At 38.8% G+C, this 24,744-nt stretch overlaps 1 protein-coding gene across 1 annotated transcript; it reads right to left on the bottom strand.

Annotated features, from left to right (window-relative positions):
- Positions 1-2,235: 2,235 nt before the first annotated feature.
- Positions 2,236-23,937, bottom strand: LOC146486070 (uncharacterized). The gene is made up of 7 exons (XM_085097974.1): positions 23,786-23,937; positions 13,820-13,920; positions 13,302-13,376; positions 10,408-10,482; positions 9,692-9,790; positions 7,238-7,837; positions 2,236-6,026 (listed from the first exon to the last, which is right to left on the bottom strand). Exons 2-7 carry the CDS (start codon positions 13,875-13,877, stop codon positions 2,380-2,382), a joined length of 4,554 nt encoding a protein of 1,517 aa, XP_084954100.1. The 5' UTR covers positions 13,878-13,920; positions 23,786-23,937; the 3' UTR covers positions 2,236-2,379.
- Positions 23,938-24,744: the final 807 nt, after the last annotated feature.

Raw genomic sequence — 24,744 nt, 5'->3', positions numbered from 1 at the left:
ATCCTACATAAATTCTGTTGGAGATTTAAAACAGTCTTAAAACATGCTATTGTTCTACTGTACAAAGTTTTGTTTGATCAATACTATAACAATACAGTTTCTAAGCTTTATCAATGCGCAAAAAGGAGATCATTGAAGTTTAAATAAAAAATAACTGTCACTTCGACCTAACATTAGGTAATTTTTGATCAGGCTTAAAGTAACTTAAAAATTGTAATTGTAATTGACAGCGTTAAAAAATAAGATAGATTTAAAACCTTTCACCACGATACTGAAAGTTGATTATTGTCTTGCTAACTTAAAACTACTACAAGGACTGTAAAACCCTAAACTTAAAAATCTACATAGGAGCCAACTATACAAAGTAACAGGTTTTTCAAATTCTACTAATGAGAATTTAAAGTACGCGTTACTAAATCATCAAAACACAGAAGGTAAACAAACAGCAACAGGAAAAAAAGTCAAAACAAGTCTTTTTTTTTTAAATTCTAGAATTGAATTGTTGCTATATTATTCAAGACTAACGCAAACCGCCCACGCTCGATTTCCTAAATGATTCGTATTTTGCGTCGTCATTAACGAACACAACGCAACTAAAACAACTTGATCATACAGGCCACAACTGTGACTGGGCAAAAAAAAAAGGAACGACTCTTGCATTTCATGTAAACTATTCTAGTTTTCTCGTTGCTGTTCTGTTTTTGTTTTGTTTTGTTTTTTCTCCTTCTTTTTTTTTTTAATGAATATTTACGTACACGCTAAAAAGTGGTGCATTACATTTTTTTTAACTTAAGATCTTTCACGAACCTAAGAAACCTTTCCCTTTGTTTTGAAATACTTTATACCTCCTAACCTTCATTTTTTTATTTCTATCAATGTTTAATTTCATGTTTATAACAAGTTAAAAAAATATTTCGTTGGTTGTTATAAAAACGATCGAAATGCTTACATTTCATAGACACTGTTACTTTTTCTAGGTCCGTGCTAAGTACACACTAAGTATACTATTTCTGTCCAACGTTTTTATTTCTTTATTGATGTTAAACGACAAATAGTTTATGGTAAATATCAAATTAAAACTAACAAGTTTAAAAATTCTCTTAAAATACTAGTATAACTGTTACTTTTACTAACATCAGCTACTCACTACCCATGACTCTAGTATATGAGTGTTCATGGAAGACTGTGGCTTTTTTGGCGGGAAAAGTGTCACGACGTGTGCAACATCATCAGCACGGAGAAGCTGTTACAAGGTAATAGACAGTTGAACAATTTGATAAACAGACTTTCAAGGGATCTCACCCGTTGTCAACCCAAGTTTAAATTTCGAAAACCGGTTTCAAAAGTTCAAACTGATGTGTTCAAAGTCCGTTAAATCATGACGCTTTCCCTCTGTACGCCTCGCTTCTGAGGCTCTAACACCTACATTCTGTGTTGTTGGGCCACTAATGATTGTTCACATTTCAGCAAAAATCTGACTGCCACAAATACGATTATCGGACTTGCATTCCTCACGAGCGAGTGGCAAAATACACTGGCTTCTTTCAAGATGAAAATCAAACCGTATATCCGTTGGGGAAGTCCACAAAACATAGTACTTGCATTGGATCGCCAGCACATTAACGGAATAAAAAATACATTCAATTTGTACCGATATACAAAAAACTAAAACATTTTTTTGGTAATCAGACATTTCAATGCTTTTTCTCCTTGACCTATTTTAGATACGTAACATCTTTCTTAACAATCATTAACAATGGGCGCTCTTTACATTCATACGAAGGCAGAATAATGGAACGCCTTTCTGGCAAAGGGAATCCGAACGTCCTATCAAATCTCTACTTGTGCCCTTTGCCTACAACTTATCAAATGTGTTGGTACCAAAGAGAAAGTACATCGCAGATCTTTTTACAAGTTACCAGGAAATTTAATAGAATATTTTAAATTTGCCGAACTGAGTTCAGAGAAAATTTCATGCCAAGAAACAATATCAAGGAATTTCTTTGAAATAAATTTCAATCTTACACTCAAAATAAATTTAATGTTGCACATAAATTAATTCGAAGAATGTACTAATACACCATGTGGTAACTTTCCTTCGTGTCTACTGTGTGAAAAATAACGAAATATCTGGATCCCCTCCAAAGGAGTTCAATTGAGTCAACAACAGATACCCATAGTTCAAATCATGCGACCACGAAAGATCTCAAATCGCATAAACAACAAAGGTTAAAGTTGTGCTGATTAAAGAAAAAGGAAAGCAAAAAGAACAAAGAAACGACAGAATGATACCAGCTTAATACCGTTTGTCATTAACTGTGCACTGCAGTTTTCTGTAGATTGTTAATGACCAGGGAGGTTCCATAGTGTACCTTTTGTCTACGAAATACTGACATTCATGTCAACGTCGTCGTCTTCTTCATCTTCATCCTCAGACCTGTGTGGCGACTGAGAAGCAAAGTAAGAAGGACCTACCCTGTCAAACACATTCCTCAGCTTCTTGTGAGTGTGAACGATTCGAATCACTTGATAGCCAATCACACCACTGACTTTGAGTGCGCGACAAAACGACTTATCGCTGCCTCGTATTCCCCAGTGAGGGGTATTGCGTTTATCTTTGTCTTTAACTTGATATTCTTTATAAAGGAAAATCATGTCATCCGTGACAAAGTTTCTTCCCTTTAGAGCACAAGCGTTGTTAAGAACCACTTGGTATCGCTGTTCACTGCACATGTAGTCAGCTTTTGGGTACTTGCTCATGTAGTCATAGCGTTTGGTTGATTCGTGGGCGAGGGAAACCCCGGCTATGTGATTAACAGTCTCTTGAAATAGACGTTCCCTGCATTCATCAACAAATTGTTGTTCGCAAGCCTTCAATTCTTCTTCCTTGTCGGCGTCTCCGCCACAGTCGTCTGTGATGTGCGCAAATGGAGAATGCAAAAGGGATGGGTTCTTTTGGACCTCAGCAAAAGAGCTGCGATCTATGAGAAGGGTTCGAGCAATTCGCCTTGCCTTTTTGGCCCAACGTGGCCATTCGCTTGTAACTTCTTCATAAAGATCGCCCCTTTCATCATCGGAAAGTTCTTTCACAGTCTTCTCCAGGCATGTTTGAAACACACGCTGTCCGAACAAAAGGCCCCTCGTAAGTGCACACTTATGCCACCTGCGATCATTTTCATCAAACTGAAACATATATTGGATATCATCATCTATGGTCCAGTACAAGGATAACTTGAAACACTCTGCAAGACTTTTGATGATCGCTCTGGAGACACCAATTCCACGTCCTTTCTGAGGCAAAACAACGTACATGAGGTTGATGTTGCTCGGACGCCGAAGACTATTAACAGTGGTTTGGAATGTTTGTAACTGGTGTTCTTCCACAACAAGAAAAATGTTGAGATTTAAAGCACTGCGTTGGCCCTCATCATCTTCCTTTACGCCGTCATTCATCAATGGATCTTTTTTCCAGGGATCGTCCTCAAGAAAATAGTTTCCTTTGATGTCATTGGTTGGACCTGGTCGGATCGTTGGCATGAATATTGGTGCCAGTTGCTTCGAAGGATCTTTGAATTCCTCACGAATGGCATCAAGATTGTCAGACATCTTGCCAGAGATCAACACTTCTAGGCATTTTTGCTCCTGAGTACTCTTCTTCAAATGAATTTCATCATCGGGGAGTGACGTATCATGCACAAGTTTACAGGTGACAAAAGACTTCTGATGGGCAAACAAACGTTTTCGAGCCAGATCGAGCAGTTTCTCGTTTTCGGCGTCATGGGGGTCTAAGAGTAAATTGGGATCAAGTTCAACATTGAAATGGTCCTGGTCACTGAGCACACTAACCAGAGCCTTTGCCCATTTCAGCTGATCCTCGTTGTGTGCAGGCTGTCGACGTTGCAAGTCTTCACGCTTGTCTAAATTTAACTTTGTCACAAGTTTGCGAATGGCATCAGCCTCTTTAGTGACAGGTTTACACAGAATCTCCGTCATATCTTTGATGATTTTGTCATGACTTGACTCTGATGGTATTGTGATGGCTTCATGGGCGTCTACCATTTTCTCAGGAAAGTCCACATCTGCCTGTTCCTCCAAGGAAGGATGGGGATTCATCTCACGAATGGCTTTGTTGCAAAAGGCGATTACAACAACTAGCTTATCATACAGCAATTTCAAAGTGCCACTCCTGCTAGCATCATCATCTAATGATCGGACAGCAAAGAGATCCTTAACATCTCGTCTGAGTAATTCGATTAACATGAAATGTGACTTCTTATGTTGTTTGTCACGAATTTCTCTCTCAAGGGACTTTTCAGTGCGGTATAGAAGAATATGAAGAAATTTACCACATAGATCCTTCTTTTGCTCGGTACCAGACTCTGACCAAAGCTTCTTTTGTGCTTGAAGTGGGTTTCGGTTCTTCCCCTTGTCTAGAACATGAAGCAAGTAACCTGGCGCACTGTTTGCACAAAATTGCTTGACTCTGCTGTCACACAAAATTTCAACCACCTCTATTAGGTCTGTAGGGACATCTTGCAATGTAGACCAGTTGGCATTCATAAAAGCATAAATCAGTCTACCAGTGAAGCTCTCAAGTGATTTCTTCAGCATATTCTGAAGAAAGTTCAATGTCTCCCTGGAATACAGGAATTCATCGTACAAGAAGCGATGAATGCTCTTGATATCTGATTGCAGTGGAAGATTGGTTTGGTCTAAAAAAGACGTGACAAGATCACCTGCTTTATTTTGGTTGGGAAGGATTTCAAACGGGGCTTTTCCTTCCTTAACTTCAGCAACATTACCTTTTCTTTTCTCTGAACTGATGCTGTTGCCGATGCGGGTTTTCAGCTTTTTAGCAGCCAAGTGAACGTTTTTGAAAAATGGGTGGACCGTTTGTTTGATCTTCACACTCTGAACATGATCATTGATTACATTTTTCAAGGAGTCAACAAAGCCAGAACTCCCTGGATGAAAATAAATTACTTCACTCTCAGTGGACAACCTCTCTAAAAGGGCTTCACCAGTAAGCTGAGGGAGCTTTGCTCTGACATCTCTGTAACATCCTGATGCAACCTCACCTTCCGAGCTGCTAGTTAGAAAGTTCGACCATGCTTTGTTAAGTTGTTTCTTCTTCTCTTCATACATCTTCTTTTCATCTTCTTTCGTAAGAGATAGTACTCTTTTGTCATTAGCTACATGAACAAGTTTTGGTCGAGAGGTAAACTCAAATTCGTCATGCCTACGGAACACTTGTGCAATGTCTTCAGATGAAACTGGTCGCCCTGACTTCCCCCAGTCAAAAAACAGCACTACATCAGCCTTGCTTAGTTCCACATTGATAGACTCATTCCCAGTTTCATCACCACATCCAGGCACATCTACAAACTCTACCTCAACTTCCAGCTGGAGATGACCAGAGCGTGTCATCGATCTCGTCTGCTCTTTCAGGTAACGGAAAATTGGAAATTGTCCCTGAAGTTCGACGCATCTAGCATCTCCGCAGATTCCATCATCTTGAAACTTCGTTGAAAGTAGGTTATTCACATCTTCTAAGATTGCTTTATCCAGCTGTGCTGCTTTAAACCATATTTCAGTTTCAACACCTCTCCTTTGACTGTGTAACAATACTTGAACACTCTCACCGTACTTTACATAAATTGGAATGGGAGTCTGGCTGCCTCCAGATGCGGAAGGAAGGGGCCCGTTTACTATGTTATTGTTAGGACTCAAACCCCAGTTTAAAAGGGAGTTTAGGAAAAAACTTTTACCAGCCCCAAGTGGCCCAAACACAGCAAGTGAAATATTTATCTTACTTTCTGTAACAAGTGTGCTATGAAAGCTGTCAATACTTTCTCTGATAAACTTCTTGACTGTCTCTGACCTTTTGGGTTTCTTCTTGTCATCGTACAGCAAGTACCAGGCTCCTTCCAAGACATCAGAACAAAGACTAATGCTCTCCCACAATCCTGATTCCTCGGGAATGCCTGGGAAAGTGTACAATTTCTTCTTAGCGTAGGCTTCTTTGTCTGCAACACCAGAAGAAAATAACATGATAAAACTAAAGCTAAGTGAGCACAATCAATAATGATAATGATAATAATGATAAAACATTATTGCGTTCGACGTAGGAACAACGGTTCCTAATACGGATTTGAGTCAAGATTTTATGGGACTTGTCGTGGATGGGTAGATGGATCTTGGGACGCACATCTAGCATCCCCCGCAGATTTTTGGCAGGGGCGGATGACATCACAAAGAGAGAGAGCCTGGGATCGAGATTGGCGTGGGCTTGTTTGGTGACATCGAAACCACTCTCTAATCTATGATTACTAGCAGTAATCATAGATTATAAAGAGCGTTCGACACCTTAAATTAAACATATTTGGCACTAGTTATAGCTTGGTTTTAGACGATTGATTTTATTAGTGTATATAAAGAACTACTTTAACTCAAAATTGGGTGCCTTCACAGAGAACTTACAGGTACATAGATGTAAAGTTTTGTACTGGGAATCGAGATGTTCTATCCTATGATGGTGATGATGAAAACAATGACAATAGCAAAGATAATGTTAACTGTCAAACAAAGAGGATGAAGAAGCAGAAGCGTCAAAGAATTTGATGGAGCCTTAAGGTGGCACACAGGCTCAAAAAACTTAACCACACGAGTCAACACTTAAGAAAAGGTGATTACCGAGCTGAAGGTGTGAACAACTTGAGAAGAAATATGAGCTATGAGAAGAAACGGGCGGTCAAACTAGAAAGCCAGAGCCAAAAAAACAATTTTGCTGTTTGTGGCATCTCCGAAAACCGAAAAAGCAAATGACGATTGCAACCAATACTAAGACTGAATAATTGCTCTATAAGGAAGAAATCAATGAAATGTTGATAGAGCATACACATCAAACAGCGCCAACCTGCATCTGTTTATAGCAAAGTTAAATTCTCATGAATAAAAGGCACATGGTATCAAATGTCTTTATAGTCATTCTACTACAAAGAAGCAAAGAATGACGGATGCGATGCAAAACTCATCTATGGTGAGCCATGGATTGACGGACCATTCTTCCCGTGATCATGTTGCTACTATCACCTCCTTTGCAAATCATGACAAGAACCCTGTCAGTCAAACTTACAAATACCTTTCAACAGCTCAGTAGATGCCTTTTCTGTTAACAGTAAAACAAAAATTACACCAATAACATTACATGACAGAAAATAACTAAAACTAATCTCACCTAAGGTCTTCTTGATGTTGAGTGCAATGTTCTGGGCTGTATCAAGGGCCATCTCATCAAAACCAGACAGTGGATACAAGGACTGAGGCCGCTTCACTATCAATCCAAGTTCTTTGAAATCAGTTTCCAATCCAACTGGCACAATGATGATTTTAATGTTTCGAGAGGAGAGTGCCTCAGATGCTGATGCAAGTAATTCATGGTCATCTTCTTTGGTCTGGGCACCCGATACCTGTGGACCAGCTGTTATGAGAACAACCAGCTGATGAAACTGGGTCTGGAGTTGGTTGGGACTTGCCATCCCGAACCCTCGACCTGCTGCAGCTAAGGCCAAGTCCATTCTTCTGTTTCTACTTTCATGCCATGTTTTGTTTCTCAGTTCATTTAGTTGATCAAAAAACATGTTGTCGTCAGCTGGATCAAACGGTAGTGCTTTGGCACTGTGCCCGTATATAACAAGACTTCCTATGGAATGTACTAAGGGAACATTCCAAGATTCAGCTAGTTGTTTCACAAAAGTTAACTGTTTTTGTAAGTCTTCTTGTGACACACTTGCAGAATAGTCCAAAACAAAGATAACTTCGGTATCAAATTCTTCATCTGAAAGGTGTAAGGCAAAGACAAACAATTAGTCACTGTCCACAAGTCAATATTCAGTGTGATCACCCAGAGATAGCTGTTCTTAGTAAGACCGCTGTTTTGTTTTCACGAAAATGTGTCACAAACTTGGGTGGAAATGATCTTCAGGTTCAAATGAACACGATATCACCAACTGGTAAGATGATAATACAGTATTTATGTCTCTGAAAGTCACTTTCATTGAATTTGTTGAGAAGCCCATTGCTACAGATTGTCTTATGATATGTACAAGTTGACCCAGAATGGTATATTTGGAGATGGATACTAAAACTCCTGGCTTGTATTTTAAGCTGATTAGTGTATATACCTGAATTTTTGTAAAGAGGCCCACAAAACTGCTCCTTTGTAAGGGGTTTAAGATGGGCTTATAAACGTATGAGCTTACATCCAAGGGGGCTTATAACCCGAATAAAAGAAAAAACTTTCAAAACGAACTATAGCAGTGTTGATCAAAATGTGTTTTTCATGTACTGGTTTTTATGTACATGTAAGCTTTAAAACGTCACTATTTGCAACAGAATTAAAACTAACAACACAAACGAAACTAGAGGGGGGCTTATATCCAGGGAGGGGGGGGGGACTTATAATTGGAGGGGAGTCTTGAGAATAAGTACTGTACAAATAGTTGAAGCTTTGTGCCCATTACAATTTGAGTCATATACCAGGGCTCAGTATGGGTGTGCTTGCCCTGAGGTGCCATGCTACATGTCTGGGGACTGTTCATTTTTTAGGGGGGTTGGTGGGATTTAGGGGAGCATTATTTGACCCCCCCCCCCCCCCCCCCGTCAAGCTTTCCAATTTCACTCCCATCAGTACCAACTGGTATCTATCTTGATATGTTTTGAACTGTTACATTTCACTTAACATCATAATGATGTTTACAATTAACATCATAATGATGTTTACAATTTTTGGTTGCTATGAAGTATTAATATGTACAAATGTTTTGAAAGCTTTCTTTTTTTTCACAAGTCTCATCTCATCTCAAAAGAATGAAAAGTCAATTTCGGATCTCCTAGTTATCTCCTAGTCATTAAAAGGTGAGAAGGAAGAAGAAGACGACGAAGAGGAGGAAGAGAACTGCAAAAAGGAAGAAGAGAACGCCAAAGAGGAAAAGAAGGATACGCTTGAATATTTCAATGATTTGTACGAGAGAGACATCATCTCAGGAATTAAAAACCTGTTACTATTGAAGTACTGTTGTTAATACTTAGTTTTTCAATATGAACGTTTTACGGTAACTTTGGAACTGTTTTAACATAATTATAAAAGATCGATGTTCATAATTACTTGAATAAAGCAGGAGAATTTGTCATCAATTTGTGAAAATGTAATTCCAATTCTTTATCACAGAATTCCCCCCACACCCCTTTTCCTTTCTTATTTTTGGTGAGCCCTCCCCCCTCTTAAAAGCCATTTTTTTGTTTGCCCCCAAAATCCCACCGGCCTCTCCCCACCCCCCACCTACACACCCTATCCAATAAAAAATGAACGGTCTCCTGGCCTAGTAAACAGTACCTACAAATTAAGACTTTTATCTTCCAGGGAGCTGTTTGGCTTTAAAACCAAAGAAAAGAAACTTCTCTTGTGTTCTTATTCTGTCTTACTCTCGCTGCTATCAATGCGCACATGCTCTTTTTTGGGAACTAATTTTCTCTGGCATTACTCCGCTGATTAGCCACCTTTTCGTTGTTCTTGTCAGCATTTCTGTAGTAGTGCTAAATTCATGACTTAATGTTGTAAAATACACAATTTCTGCATTAGTAACATAGTGATAATTACTTAAATTCACATTTTTACTGAATTTCTATTTACCATCACTATCACTTTGGTCTCCATTTGGTCCTTCCAATCTTGCACGATTCTGAGAAGGCTCAACATCTTCATCAACATCCGTGGCACCTGCAGTTATACCTGTAGGCAAGGTAAAAGGAATTACCTTCGTAAGCAACAAAAATTTCTCAATCAACATCTTAATTTTGATAACTTCAAGTTCTAACACTGTAACTTTGATTAACTTATATTTTATTTCTTAGCACAAAAAAGAAACACTAAACTGAGACTCACACCCGAGCCTGCGTCTAAAAATTTTTGGTGAGGCTAAGAGGCCCACCTCTTCAAACCCTTATCGATTTTCAGACAAAAATTAATGCAGCTTTAGGAACGTGGTCATGTTTGTCACTATATACATCACTGTCAGCTTATATTTTTCTGTTTGAAAATGAGAGAAAAGGTTATCAAAAAAGCTACGGTGTCTGTTAACCGGCATTAGAAAGTTTTGTCCTTCAGTTGTAGCTAGGGATATGCTGATGCTGGCCTAATTTCTTTCCCATGGCCCCTGCAATGACCAGTAAATGGCATCTATTCATGATTGCAATAAAGTACTGTAAGCGAGGGGGTGTTTTATGTTCTTGGGAAAATACCCAATCTGTTCAAAATCTCAACATCTGACAATAAAGCCAAATGTTATGTATGGTGAACATAAAATACAAACTCTTAGACAATTGATAGCGACAAGGTGTACAGCTAACCTTCACTTGGGGTGGGACCCTCAGAGGGCACTGAAGCTGTTCTTTTTGAGTGGTGTGATGTACGACTGATAGCACCTACAACCAAACATGCAAAACAAGGTATAGTTAGGTCACCAGTGTTATAACATAAAGCATCTAGGGACATTACTACTCAATCTTGCATGGGAAGCTAGTCCATTCCATCACAGGATACCAAGCATGAAGCAACTAGGAGCATTACTACTGTCCCCTGGATGGAATGCTAGTCCTTCACAGGATATCCAGCATGAAGTGACTAGGAGTATTACTACTCCCCCTGGATGGGATGCTAGTCCATCACAGGACACCCAGCATGAAGTGACTAGGAGTATTACTACTCCCCCTGGATGGGATGCTAGTCCATCACAGGACACCCAGCATGAAGTGACTAGGAGTATTACTACTCCCCCTGGATGGGATGCTAGTCCATCACAGGACACCCAGCATGAAGTGACTAGGAGTATTACAACTCCCCCCTGAATGGGATGCTTGCCCACCACAGGATACCCAGCAAGAAGTGAGTAGGAGTATTACTACTCCTCCTAGATGGGATGCTAGTCCATCACAGGATACCCAGCAAGAAGTGTGTAGGAGTATCACTACTTCCCCTGGATGGGATGCTAGTCCATCACAGGATACCCAGCAAGAAGTGAGTAGGAGTATCACTACTCCTCCTGGATGGGATGCAAGTTCATCACAGGATACCCAGCAAGAAGTGACTAGGAGTATTACTACTCCCCCTGGATGGGATGCTAGTCCATCACAGGACACCCAGCATGAAGTGACTAGGAGTATTACTACTCCCCCTGGATGGGATGCTAGTCCATCACAGGACACCCAGCATGAAGTGACTAGGAGTATTACAACTCCCCCCTGAATGGGATGCTTGCCCACCACAGGATACCCAGCAAGAAGTGAGTAGGAGTATTACTACTCCTCCTAGATGGGATGCTAGTCCATCACAGGATACCCAGCAAGAAGTGAGTAGGAGTATCACTACTTCCCCTGGATGGGATGCTAGTCCATCACAGGATACCCAGCAAGAAGTGAGTAGGAGTATTACTACTCCTCCTGGATGGGATGCTAGTCCATCACAGGATACCCAGCAAGAAGTGAGTAGGAGTATCACTACTTCCCCTGGATGGGATGCAAGTTCATCACAGCATACCCAGCATGAAGTGACTAAAAGTATTACTCCCTTGGATGAAATGCTAGTTCATCACAGGATGCCCATTATGAATTGACTAGAAGTATTACTACTCTCCCGTGGATGGGATTCTAGTCTATCACAGGATACCCAGCATGAGGTGACTAGGACTATTACTACTCTCCGTGGATGGGATGCTAGTCCATCACAGGATACCCAGCATAAAGTGACTAGGAGTATAACTACTCCCCCTTTCATGGGATGAGGGTAATCTTTAATGAGGAAACCAACATCACGAAAGTGGTTTACAGAAGGGTCCTCTAAAAAATTACAAGAACAAATAAAAACCTAAATTATAGAAGCAAGAAACAAGAAATGAAAAAATATATATACACAAGAGTTACAAGTAGAGCTATAAAAGGATCAAAAAGTGGCTTTTGACAGTCCACGATGAAAAGCAGTCAGTGACTCTGCTTCCCTTATTGCGGGATCTAATCTGTTCCAGATTTCTGAACTAAAATTAATTCACGACCAGTGAACCCATTTTCTATTGGCAGTGGATTTGCGGATATTATTTCCAGACCTGGTATAATAACCGTGGAAATCGCCATTTAAAAAGATTGGCAAAAATGGTTATTAAGTAACTTATATATGAAAACAGCATGATGCTCCATTCTACAGCGCACTAACGGCTTCCATCCAAGTCTCTCTAGCGCTTCAGATGCAGATGAATGGGCAGGAAGATCTAAAACAAGGCAAGCAGCCTTATTTTGCAACACTTGTAGCTCAGACATCAAAGAAGCATTACCTCTATCACCCCAGATTATATCACCATAATCAAAGAGGTAAAATAAAACTATTAAAAAAAGTAACTCTTGTGCTAAGGGGGAGGCATGACATAAGGCGTCTTAAGAGACCTAACATTTTGCTAAATTTGCTACAGACAGACTCAATGTGATCAGACCAGGAGAACCAGTTATAAATTACAATACCCAAATACGTATAAGAGTCTACGTTATCAAGAGGGGTGTCATCAGCAAAAATATGAATTGAACCAATTTTACTTAGGTGAAAACTACTACCTATTAACAGGAATTTAGATTTCGAAACATTCAGAGTAAGTTGGTTTGTCCGAAGCCATTTACATACTCGTCCAAGGTCTGTATTAATCTTACTTTCTAAATCCATGGCTTATTTAGGGGCAAAGTAAAGAACGGCGTCACCCGCATATAGAGTAATACGACAGAACTCCTGAACTGTAGGTAAATCATTAATGTAAATTATGATGCTAGTCCATCACATGATACCCAGCATAAAGTGACTAGGAGTATTACTACTCCCCCCTGATTGGGACGCTAGTCCATCACAGGATACCCAACATAAAGCAACAAGAACTACTGTACAGCAGTACACTAAGAGAATTTACCCTCGCTGGATGTGATGTTCCTCCATCGCAAGATACTCATCATGAAAGGACTAGCGGTATTATGACTCCTCCCAAGATTCTATGCTAAACCATCACAGTATCCCCAGCAAGAAGTGACCAGAAGTGCTATTACTCAGGCCCTCTTGATGAGATGTTACCCCAGTGTTACCCCAGAATACAATATTTTTTTTAGGCTCTGTTGATAACATATCAATCCTCAGAAGGAAAGTTGGTTGAAAGTCTGGTGCTTCCAGCCACAACATGTATAGTTGAGAGTAACAAGGTACAATGTATGCAACAAACCTTCTCTAGTAAAGGGATCTTCAAAGGCCTCAGAGGCTGTTCTTTTTGAAGGGCATGGTGCAGTGCTGCTTGCACCTACAAACCAAAGTAGAGCAAAGGTAGAAACAAAGAATTACATGAATATGGAAGATAAATGAATGAACCATGCAACTTATTACTGAATTGGGTTAAAAAATGCACCTGAAAGCTTCCTAAAAAAATGGGTATTGTGATAATTACACACAATATAAAGTTTTTTACAGTTACAAAAATTTTAGAGGGTAATAAGGGCAGGGGGAGGGCAATGTGTTCTAAGTACCACACTGTACTAATATGAGATGTCCTTAGAGTTACAACTGGCGATTGAGAGAGAAAACAGTAATTTTTTGGTGAAAATAACCTCTAGCTGTCAAAACATAGCACCTTCAAGTGGGATCACAGAGATTCAAAGTAAGCCAAAATCCATAAGCATTTGGATTAATTTTTGCTATGTTTCCTATAATGGTATAGGAAAAACAGGAAATTACAGAAATCTTTACCTGGGTGGCTTGACTCATCATCAGTTCCTGAAGGTCTCCCTTCACTATCGATTTCCATGTCTGTCTTAGCTTAAACACAGAGTGCTAAATCTTCAGAATCACTGAAAATCAAAAAAATATTTGGGATGAATCAAATTATCTTTTGATGATGGCAATAGGCTTTCTTAGTTAGCCCATTTGCCTGCACTCCACCCATTGGGGGAAGACATTGATAAGTACATTACGAATACCAAAAGATTCAGAAATAAGCATTGTATTTTGTCATTCTTGTTGCTCAAAACAGTACACTTTAGCAACTTGAAGGAAATCTAAATCTCAAGACATAAGCTGCTGAACAGCATAAGTACTGCAGCAATCAAAGCTACCCTAATCCAGGGTTGTAGTTACATGTGCCAGCCTGTAAGCTTGGAATCGACATAGCTGTCAGCCAGTCTAAAAATAGTTTCCCTCACTCCTCAGGTCTTCTTATTACATACAGTAGCTTCACTGTAGCCACACAAAACCCTTCAAATTGTTCAACAATTCATTGTTTTGAACCAATGTGAGTCTACCCAGGAAGAGAGTTGCTTACCATTATCTTATTCAGGGCAAACAATTCAGTATTGTGACAGTGACCATTCATTTTGTGGATCTACCATCTCATTTATGTCCTAGTCAAGAATTTATTATCTTTGCTGATGAACGTATCACTGGAAATTCTGAGTGTTAGCATTTAATTCTGGGGTTAGTGTCATGGGGGGAGGGGTAACTCAAAGCAGCCCACGATCTCACTCTACCCCTGACCAGCAGTTGAAGTTGAATACAAAGACCTCAACGTCAAACATGACAAGATGAACATTCAAGGCTTTCATCTCAATTACAAAATTCATATTAAATATTAATTAGAAAACTTACAATATTGAATGTGATCGGAGAAGCAAAACATTAACAAATCGCGCCAACAAGTGCAGTATCTTTGGCAGTCTCTTTTGTCCCTCAGGATGGTGTTTCCATTGAAACATGTCAACTGAAAAGTGGGGTACAATGATGCTTTGCGTCCCCAGTAAAGCACACCACTGCTGGCAACCTCTTTTGTCTCTCAGCATGAATTCTCTTCATAGAGTTTAGTTTAGGAACCATAAGCACTACCATCAACTCAAATTTTGAAACTAACGTATTACAATTGAAGGTCTGAGAGCATAACCGACTTATGTCGAATTTTAGCGCAGCTTTCGATTTTGCACTGATTTGTCCGAATTTTGGCCCTCCCTGGTTTGGAAAACATTTAGCGGTTTTACAATCGTGGACAAAACTCCTTGAGAAAACCAAACACGAACAGAACAAAAACCACTTCCTTACTTCTCCCTCCCACCCCCTCCCCCTATGCAATGACAACCAACCACAGACACCCAAAAAAACACTCACTTACTGTTTCTCCCTTCATAATTCTACCACAGTGACTTCTCCCTCCCCCCCTCCCCCTTATGCAATGTTGATGTGGGAAGCGATGCTTGCCAGGAAACTGTTTGTGACCCAAAAGACAACATTGAGTCAGGGGGGGGGGGGGGGGGGATTTGGTAGTTTGCTTGTCTATAAGTGAACGCGCTTGGAAGGCAAATTTTTGTATAGCTTTTCTCCACGTCAGACTCGTTTTCCAAATTATCAGTAGGCTAAAAGTTTCCACTGTCCACGAGCCGTGTTTAGTTGCACCAGTTGTTGTTTCTATAAGTAACGTTTGAGATGATATCATGGTTTGCTTTTGCGGGTTGTAACAAGCCCAAAATAGATCAAGGCAGTCGGGATAAACAACTTGCGTATCATACTGGCTAGTTGGTTTCGCTTTTGTTTGGTGAAGTTTGTAAACGCACGACATCTATGGATCTTTTGAAAAGTTATGAAATTGACGAATGCAGTTCACAGGAACTGGTGGAAATGTTGTCCAAAGAATCCCTCCTTGGTAGTGATGACTGTGCCGTGGCGAATTTTTCAATTTGATTATCAAATCCTGCGGGAGCATCAGAGACAAATCCCGCCATATGCAAGATGTTTTGCAAGCCTTAGTTGTGGTTTGCCAGGCTTGAAATTTGGTATGTAATGATTAACTTGACAATTTCAAGGCAATGATTCAATAAAAGTACGATTAATGGCGCGTTTTTAGTGTCAAAATTCAAACTATCAATTCAAACATTCGATCCTTCAATTCAAACCTGCAATTGTTCGGTTTAAACATTCGATCCTTCAATTCAAATCTGCAATTGTTCGGTTCAAACTTTCTATCCTTCAAGACAAACATTCAATCCTTCGGTGCAAAAATGGAATGGGTCGATTCAAACATTCCATCATTCAATCCAAATATGGAATTGTTTGTTTCAAACATTCGATTCTTCAATCCAAACACCATTTTCTTCAATCCAGAAATGCCATTCTTCAAGTTAAACATGCATTCCTTGTATTGCCTGGCCTATCATTCAGTTCAAGCATGCATTTCGTCGATTCAAACATGCCATTTTTCAATTCAAACATTTGATCATTCAATCCAAACGTGCATTTCTTCAATCAAATCCTGAAACTCAAACACTACACCATAAATTCCGCTTTCAATTTCGATAGAAAATGCTGAAATCCTGCTGTTGAAACATTCTGCACTTTAATTTTAAGATATGAAATCCAGATTATAAATTCAAACATAGTCTCACAATGTAGTTGTGCAGTGGCTTGATTCAAACATTCACTTCGGCGATTCAAACATCCACTTCGGCGATTCAAACATTCAGCTCAGCAGTCCAAACTTTCGGTTCCTCTCCAGTAGTCTGGAACCGAGGGGACTCTGTAAAACAAGGATACGGACGGGCGGATGTGGACGGCGGATTAAATTTATTGGTTAATTGTCACCTTCTAAGAAATGCTAGCTTTGGCTTTTTTTTTATTATTTTTTTTTTTTAATTTGAATTGATTTTATATTTTATTGTCAGTCAAACAGCGAAAACGCTATGGGATGTTTCTTCTCGTTTTTCAACCAAATCAGTCTGAGTTTGCAGTGGAACTCGGTACATTAGTCAACACACCATCCGGAAAAACAACAAGTTCACATTCATGAACATTTACAGGATAATCTGATTAACAGGTAAAGTACTGTATGAGCTTTTGTTAGGCATTAAAGATTGGAAATTGTGGTTATTGTTCGAACAGACAGATCGATACAAGTTATTAAAAAATGATTTTAAGATGTCCAAAGATTTCCCGGCGTAGGATTGGATTAAAATTAAAGTGCAGAATGTTTCAACAGCAGGATTTCAGCATTTTCTATCGAAATTGAAAGCGGAATTTATGGTGTAGTGTTTGAGTTTCAGGATTTGATTGAAGAAATGCACGTTTAATTGAATGATCAAATGTTTGAATTGAAAAATGGCATGTTTGAATCGACGAAATGCATGCTTGAACTGAGTGATAGGCCAGGCAATACAAGGAATGCATGTTTAACTTGAAGAATGGCATTTCTGGATTGAAGAAAATGGTGTTTGGATTGAAGAATCGAATGTTTGAAACAAACAATTCCATATTTGGATTGAATGATGGAATGTTTGAATCGACCCATTCCATTTTTGCACTGAAGGATTGAATGTTTGTCTTGAAGGATCGAAAGTTTGAACCGAACAATTGCAGGTTTGAATTGAAGGATCGAATATTTGAATTGATAGTTTGAATTTTGACACTAAAAACGCGCCATAATTTTCAAAGGTTAACACCGACTGGTCGTGAAAAGAATGCTTTATTAGATAGTCTTTACCTTTTAATAGAACTGCCGTTAATCGTTGTTAATCGTTGAAATGGCTACATGTCTTCCTGTTAATCATGTAGAATGCTAGTATCTTGCGTTATCAAGAGTGATATGTCGACAAACGGGACAAAGCTGGATTTTACGCCAGGAAATGGACACATTTTCTCTTGGAGAATGTAACTGTTTACATTTGGGACATTCCTGTCACGTCAAAGTAGTTTGTAACAGAATCAAATAAAAGCGTGACAGCATTCTTTTCGTTGCTCCCGCGGAAAACACCGCTTTCGTGTGCCGTGTTTCAAAGACAACGAGTGTATATTGAATACAAGTATTTAATCCTCAGTGCATTGTCCTTTTGGTCATCCAGTGTCTATAATGTTACCGATATATCTTTACAAGATGGTAAAATTTCTCAATGGCATTAATACGAAACACAAAGCGGCGTGAAAAAATACTGGACAATGGTTTTCAATCCAATTGCAGTTCACATGCAAAAGTTTGGACAAATCCGAGCTACATCGAAAAACGGGCTGAAATTCAACATAGGTCGGTTATGCTCCCAGCCCTTCAATTCTAACTTTGAATGTGGTTCATTAAACTTTTCGTTTAGAATTGAAGTAAAAAAGTCGTCATTGAGAGAAACTTACTTTCACTCCAGGCGTAGTCAATCGATAAACCGATAATCGATAACAATCAATAGCAATCTCTGATACCACTTGATAGGAAAAAAGTTGTGAGTTCGATTGATATTGATATCCGATGGAAATCGATAAGGATTGGTTTATCGATTGTTAACGATTATCATCGATTTTTATCGGAAACTACTTTGTCAATTTCTACAAGTTAAAGATTGACACCATGACAACTTCACATCAATTTAAGTGTGTGCCCACGTTTTGTGGGTCGTTAAGTATTCATACATTCATGCTATTGTTTAGACTCATTGCCGATTCATCGGTGTTCACGTCGGATGTCACTCGGGAATGTAAGACAACTATAGAAATCGGAAGGCCCTTTGAGGAAATGTGTGACAGTTTCCTTTTGTTTATCATCTGAGAATGAACAATAGCTCAGTTCAATTCACAAAAAAAGTTATTAAAGCTGTCGGACTGCAACTTTCCTTTGATAATCTCTAAACTTTCAAAGTTTATTTTATGCTTATGATCAAGCACGGGTATTGGAACGATCTCGAATATCAAACGTAAACATGGCTGTTAATATCAAGAGCTCAGGATGCTCAGTATTATAAAAAATCCAGGCTTCATTTGATTTATTAAAAAAAGAAAGTGAAATTCATCAAACAACTTTTTTACTTTGTAGGGAATAACTTTAATAATTCAAAATCTAAACGAGAAGGAGCAGTCGGCTGCGAGACTGTCAGATGGCGCGTCGTTGAGAAATCTTGACCACAGAAACTCATCCAGACCACATTTTACAGCCGTAAAATCGACCTTCTCGTTCAAAAAAAATACAAATAAAAAAGCAATGTTTTCAGGATGAACTTAAATTTCATTCAGGACTCTCTGCAATAATACCTTCGGGAATTCACACATGCGTCGGAAAAAGACGGCTTTGCATAAATTAACTTTGCAGTTCGAACTGCCGCTCAACAAACAAACATCGAACTTCGCCCTACATTGACCAAAAAGCCTCGTTCAAGATCTCTTTTTTAAGCTCTCAAAATGCTCTATTTTCATAAATACATATCGAACTTGGAAATGTTTAGCAAAAAAAACTAAATGCATGTAAAGTCCCAAGTCATTCTATGCAGTTTATTCACACACCAAGAACAAAAGGATACGATAATAAACTCTGCCGCTCGTGGTCGCATAATTGCGCTATTGTTCCATTCCTTTGAATTCGCTTTAGGTCCTCATCCAAAAGCTCTCACCTTTTTCCAAACGAATGAAACCGAACTTATTCAACACGTTTTCGGTGGCTCCCGAAGTGAATGCCCAAAGGACTAAAAACGAGTCTTCAAACTACAAAATCCAGCAGTTTTTCCCATTTCTGAATGACACACTTAAAGTGCCCCTAACCCTTCAATTTGTTTTCTTTTGGTAGATTTCCATATCTTTCAAGAACTCATTTTCGAAAAAAATTTTGAGAAATATTGAATCCTTTTTTTTTTAACGAGCGCTAGAAGTGAAGGCAGTCTTGTCGATATTTTCACCTATCGTTCGCATTAGTCCCCCACTCGGCCAAATGTGGAGCGTGACGTAAGAAAAGGACATCGTGCAAAAATATCCGAAGATTCGCGGTAATGCTTCAATTGTAAACAGAGAAAATGGTTGGAAAATGTGTGGTTTTTGGATGCAGCAACTCTCGAAATGTAGAGAAAGGAATCAGCATGCATAAGATTCCTTCTGAATCCTTCTGAATCCTTCTGGTGTCCTTTTCTTACGTCACAGCTAAGAAAGTGTCAAATATCGGACGCTTCTCATTGGCTCGTTCCTAATGAGCCCACGAGAGAAAAATTTGTCCAGCGGGGCTTAAAGGGTGCAAAAATTTAAAAATTTCAGTAACTTTTAGCGCTCGTAAAATAAAAAGGATTCAATATTTCTCAAAAATTTTTTCGAAAATGAGTTCTTGAAAGATATGGAAATCTATCACGAGAAAACAAATTGAAGGGTTAGGGGCACTTTAAATCGACGCGAAGTTGTAATGAATGTATTTTCTATGGCTTTATTGAGTCATTCAATCGTGGATATGCAATAACAAGAACAATAACAGAAATAATTTGGTATTTTTATCAATGTTAAGCTTCAGAGCGGTTCAAAGAAGAAGAAGTTGCGACCAAAGTAGCGGTGTGCAACCCCCTTGTCTAATGCTACAGCAACGCCATAAATATGAAGCAAAATAAACGACAAAATCAGTGTTTTTATAATTTCAGTTAATTGCATTAAGAAAGAAGCGTAGCAATAAATCCCAGAGTAAGCAAGAAATAAAAATAATCCAGTAGCACAGAAGTAATCACTTTTGCTCCATAAATATTGTGTGCATATATAGGATCGAGTTGGACTTTCATCTACGCGAGAACGCCATAAAGGAGATGATATGTAAGATGCGATTGACAGCGCTGGGATGAATGGCCAAGTTAAAATATTTTAAAACCCCAAACCAAGAACTACCTGCTGAAATAATAAAATGTTGTACCATTTGAACGCGGGTCTCGTATTGTTTACGAAATAGTAACACCATCTTTGAATCGAATACTCCTTCAGGGACTCCTTGGGATTAGTGATTGTTGTCGATTGCTATCGATTATTATCCATTATCCCAATTGATAACAATCGATAATAAATTTTTTCTGTGAGTTTGATTGTTATCAATTACCGATTTCAATCGATTGATATCGATGGTATTGATTGATTTCCGATATTGATTTCTATCGATTGACTACGCCTGGTTTCACTTGAGTTTCCGCTGTTAGTTTGTTCACACGCAATATGCAAATTACTTTCAAAGCACTGGAAACTGTGATTATTTGTTTTCCTCCCTTTTTGTTGTAATGATAGCATAGAATTTTATTACCATGCCCATTCTCATTGAGAACTTTCGTTTTTTTTATGGAATGCGCTTAAAAACATCACTTCCTTGGTCTTTAACTCCTTTTAGTTTAGTCACGCAGCCTCTGTTGATAAACTTTGCCTTTCGTTATTTTGTAATCCATTGTTTTTCTATTATGTTTTAATGATTAGATGCGTTCCACAAATTTTTACTTAAACAATACTCATACACAAAAGATTGCTGTGATGTCCAAAATAAACCTCATTACGAGAGACGTGAGTCAATGTGCTAGAAGTTGCATGTCAAAAAGCGTGATGAGGATGTTTACCCTGAAAACTACAATGTAGATTGCATGAATGGTCGCTGAAATGTTCCATTTTAAATAGGCATGTACTAAAACCCGAAACGGCGAAACGAAACCACCGAAACGAAACGCGTACGACCGAAACCACCGAAACGAAACGAAACCACCGAAACAAAAAACGACCAAAACAAAACGAAATGACCGAAACGAAACGAAACCTCTGAAATGATTTGAAATACGGTAAAATACGAAAAAAAATGGCTATCTACACCGCGAAGACAACAACACGTGTTTTTTTACCTTTTCTGAGAATGAGATTCCTTCTTATATCACCCGCTCCCAATTGACTAATCAAACTTGGGATAGCATGTGCTATTCACCATCATTTCGATGAACACGGTGAATAATGGTCAAAAGTAAAACAAAACCCCAAAACAAGGGATCAAAATCAACTTTCTTTTAATGGTATATGACAATTTCCTTGCATGCGTGAATTCAAGAAAACTGACCTTCGCTTGAACAGCATTACGAAAAAAAAACATTTTGTAGGTTTTGGCTTATGTCATGATCAGTACTTTCTGCAAGGAAACGCGTAAGGTCTCCGTAGGAGTAGATTTACGTTTATTAACGCCCTATGAATAATGCATGTGTACTTTCTTATACTGAAATTAAAAAGACGACACGCAGCAAAGGTAAAAACATATTTTGATTCTGCTACCATTGAAGTTGTTATCGGACAATGTTTGCTGCTGCTACGATCACTCTTTTTAGTTGCTACTCTTTGTGCGAGTCGTCTACCAAATGAAGTCTTTCTTTTTTATTCTTATATTTATTTAGCAAAGTTTTTAATGAGAAGGTATGTTCCACATCAATTGCAGAATAAAATAGACATTTTCGCCAAATCTAAATAAATGATAAGAATAAAAAAGAAAGACTTACTTTGGTCGACGACTCGCACAAAGAGTAGCAAAAAATAGACATAAGCCAAAAACTTACAAAATGTTTCTAGAAGGTTTCATATAATCACGTTCTCTAAACTTAAAATAAAGCTATCTTTAAATCAAGCAGCGTTTCAAAACTAACAGGTGATACGTACAGTTGCCAGCTGTGGAACAGTATGTGATCTGAGGTGTTTCACAGTGGACGTGCTGTTATGATAAAACAAGTAAAGAGTGCCTCTTTCATCCACTTCCCCGTCGATCTGCCATAGCATTTGTTGGTCATGTTTAGGAACAAGTCTACATGTAAATCGTCGATAGTTTTTCTCTTCCCAATTAGTTTGACACTGGAATAGAGCTGGTAACATACCAAAAGAGCTGCTCCAGTGAATGTCTTGGACATTCAGTATAGTTCAATTTTATCTCTTGTTGACATTATTATTATATACCTATACTTAATTGCATCTGCTATGGATTTTCTTTTAGGCGGCTGAAACAGTTATAAGACGTACCGATCTTTTCGTTATCAATTATTTCTATATTATAGGGAGGACAAGATTCAGTAATGGCTCAATTTCGATCCATGTAAAGATGGTGTAACTGATTGAATCTGTTTCCGTTAGTATAATTTTTTTTTCCGTAATGCTGTTCAAGGGAAGGTCAGTTTTCTTGAATTCACGCCTGCAAGGAAATTGTCGTATACCATTAAGAGAAAGTTGATTTTGATCCCTTTTTGGGGGTTTTTGTTTTACTTTTGACCATTATTCACCGTGTTCATCGAAATGAAGGTGAATAGCACATGCTATCCCAAGTTTGATTAGTCAATTGGGAGTGGGTGATATAAGAACGAGTTATTGTCTTCGTGGTGTAGATAGCCATTTTTTTTTTCGTATTTTACCGTATTTCAAGTCATTTCAGAGGTTTCGTTTCGTTTCGGTCATTTCGTTTTGTTTTGGTTGTTTTGGTCGTTTTTTGTTTCGGTGGTTTCGTTTCGTTTCGCTTGTTTCGGTCGTTCCGTTTCGTTTCGTCGTTTCGGGTTTTAGTACATGCCTTTTAAATAAAGTGCAGCGAATATGAATTTTGGCAAGGATAGAACGCCATAAGCCTGATAAGCGAGCGCTATGCGCTAGCGCGTGCTAATGAAGTAAATGGCAAACAGCTTAACGACCCCCCACAACGGAGCGGCGCTAAAAGGCGGGAAAATGGCCGAGGACGCTCTTCACTCTTCACAATTTCTGCTTTCATAATCCTTTGTTTTCCCAGCAGATAAGCCTAAGTTTATAAAATGAAAAAGAAGTGTCTCGGTTTGGAATGATAACTGACGAACTCAAACTGTCGGTAAGTGCAGATATAAGCTTACGAAGTCGACAAACAGTGAGCTCACCCCGATCGATGGACTGCCATTAATTGACTAATCTGAAATCGACCAACAATTTGCTTGCGCTTTGTTGATTTACCTTACGATGACATTTATCTTGACAATTCCCTTCCTTTAAGAAGTATGTGATCTTCATCTGCGGCAATTACAGCGAGAAGTGAAGTTCAATGCGCAATCAACACAGATCAACACAACTGCCTGCGATCGCGATCGACATTTGTTTCCCGCCTCAAAGGTACTACAGTACATGATTACTTTACCTGCTCCAAAGGTGGTCCGCTTATTTCATGTACAACAGGCTCACAAATTTCGGTCGGTGGGGTGTGAAACCAATTAAAATGTCCTATAAAGGGCCTACTCAAGCTACTTTACGTGGTGGAGACTTTCAGAGAGAAAATTTTTGGATTTTCATTTTTTTTTTAGATAGAAATGAACTTTCCAGTAAGATCTTACAATACAAAAAAAAAAAAAAAATAGAAAGAGTGAATATTTATTGGGAACGTAAACGACTTCCACCGGAAGTTAAACTTACTTGACAGCATATTGACAAAATATTCACAGCATATTCACAGCACAGCTGTTCACAGCATATTGACAGCTGCTGATGTAACCACCCGTTGCGATGTGTAATTTATACCTGCCAACTTTTTCTGAGTCAAATGCGTGAGATTTTTGTCTCGTCATGACCGGGATTTCCGAAAACGTCCGAGCCACTTCCGAAGATTTCCGAAGTCTTACGAATGTTGCCGAAAATGCCCGAAGATATTCCGACGACCTTTGAACACGTTAATACGATTCGAACGTATTGTAGACATTTGAAAGCTTTTGCGATTGTTACCAAGGGAAAGAAATAATACATAACAAATCTGAAATAAAATTAAATGAAGTTTGTTTTAAGAACAGCTCGTCCGGATTTGTGAGTCAGGCGTGAGAAATTGTCCTTGATGCGTGAGATCGATGTGTTTAGTCCGCAGGCGTGAGACTCACGCATAATGCGTGAGAGTTCGCAGGTATAGTGTATTAAGTGAAGAACTTGCG

This window comes from Pavona decussata, unplaced genomic scaffold (assembly GCF_977016875.1).
Source record: "Pavona decussata unplaced genomic scaffold, jaPavDecu1.1 SCAFFOLD_21, whole genome shotgun sequence".
NCBI classification, from domain to species: Eukaryota; Metazoa; Cnidaria; class Anthozoa; order Scleractinia; family Agariciidae; genus Pavona; species Pavona decussata.
The sequence above is the reverse complement of the archived record's forward strand: the minus strand, read 5'-3'. Positions and strand labels throughout refer to the sequence as shown.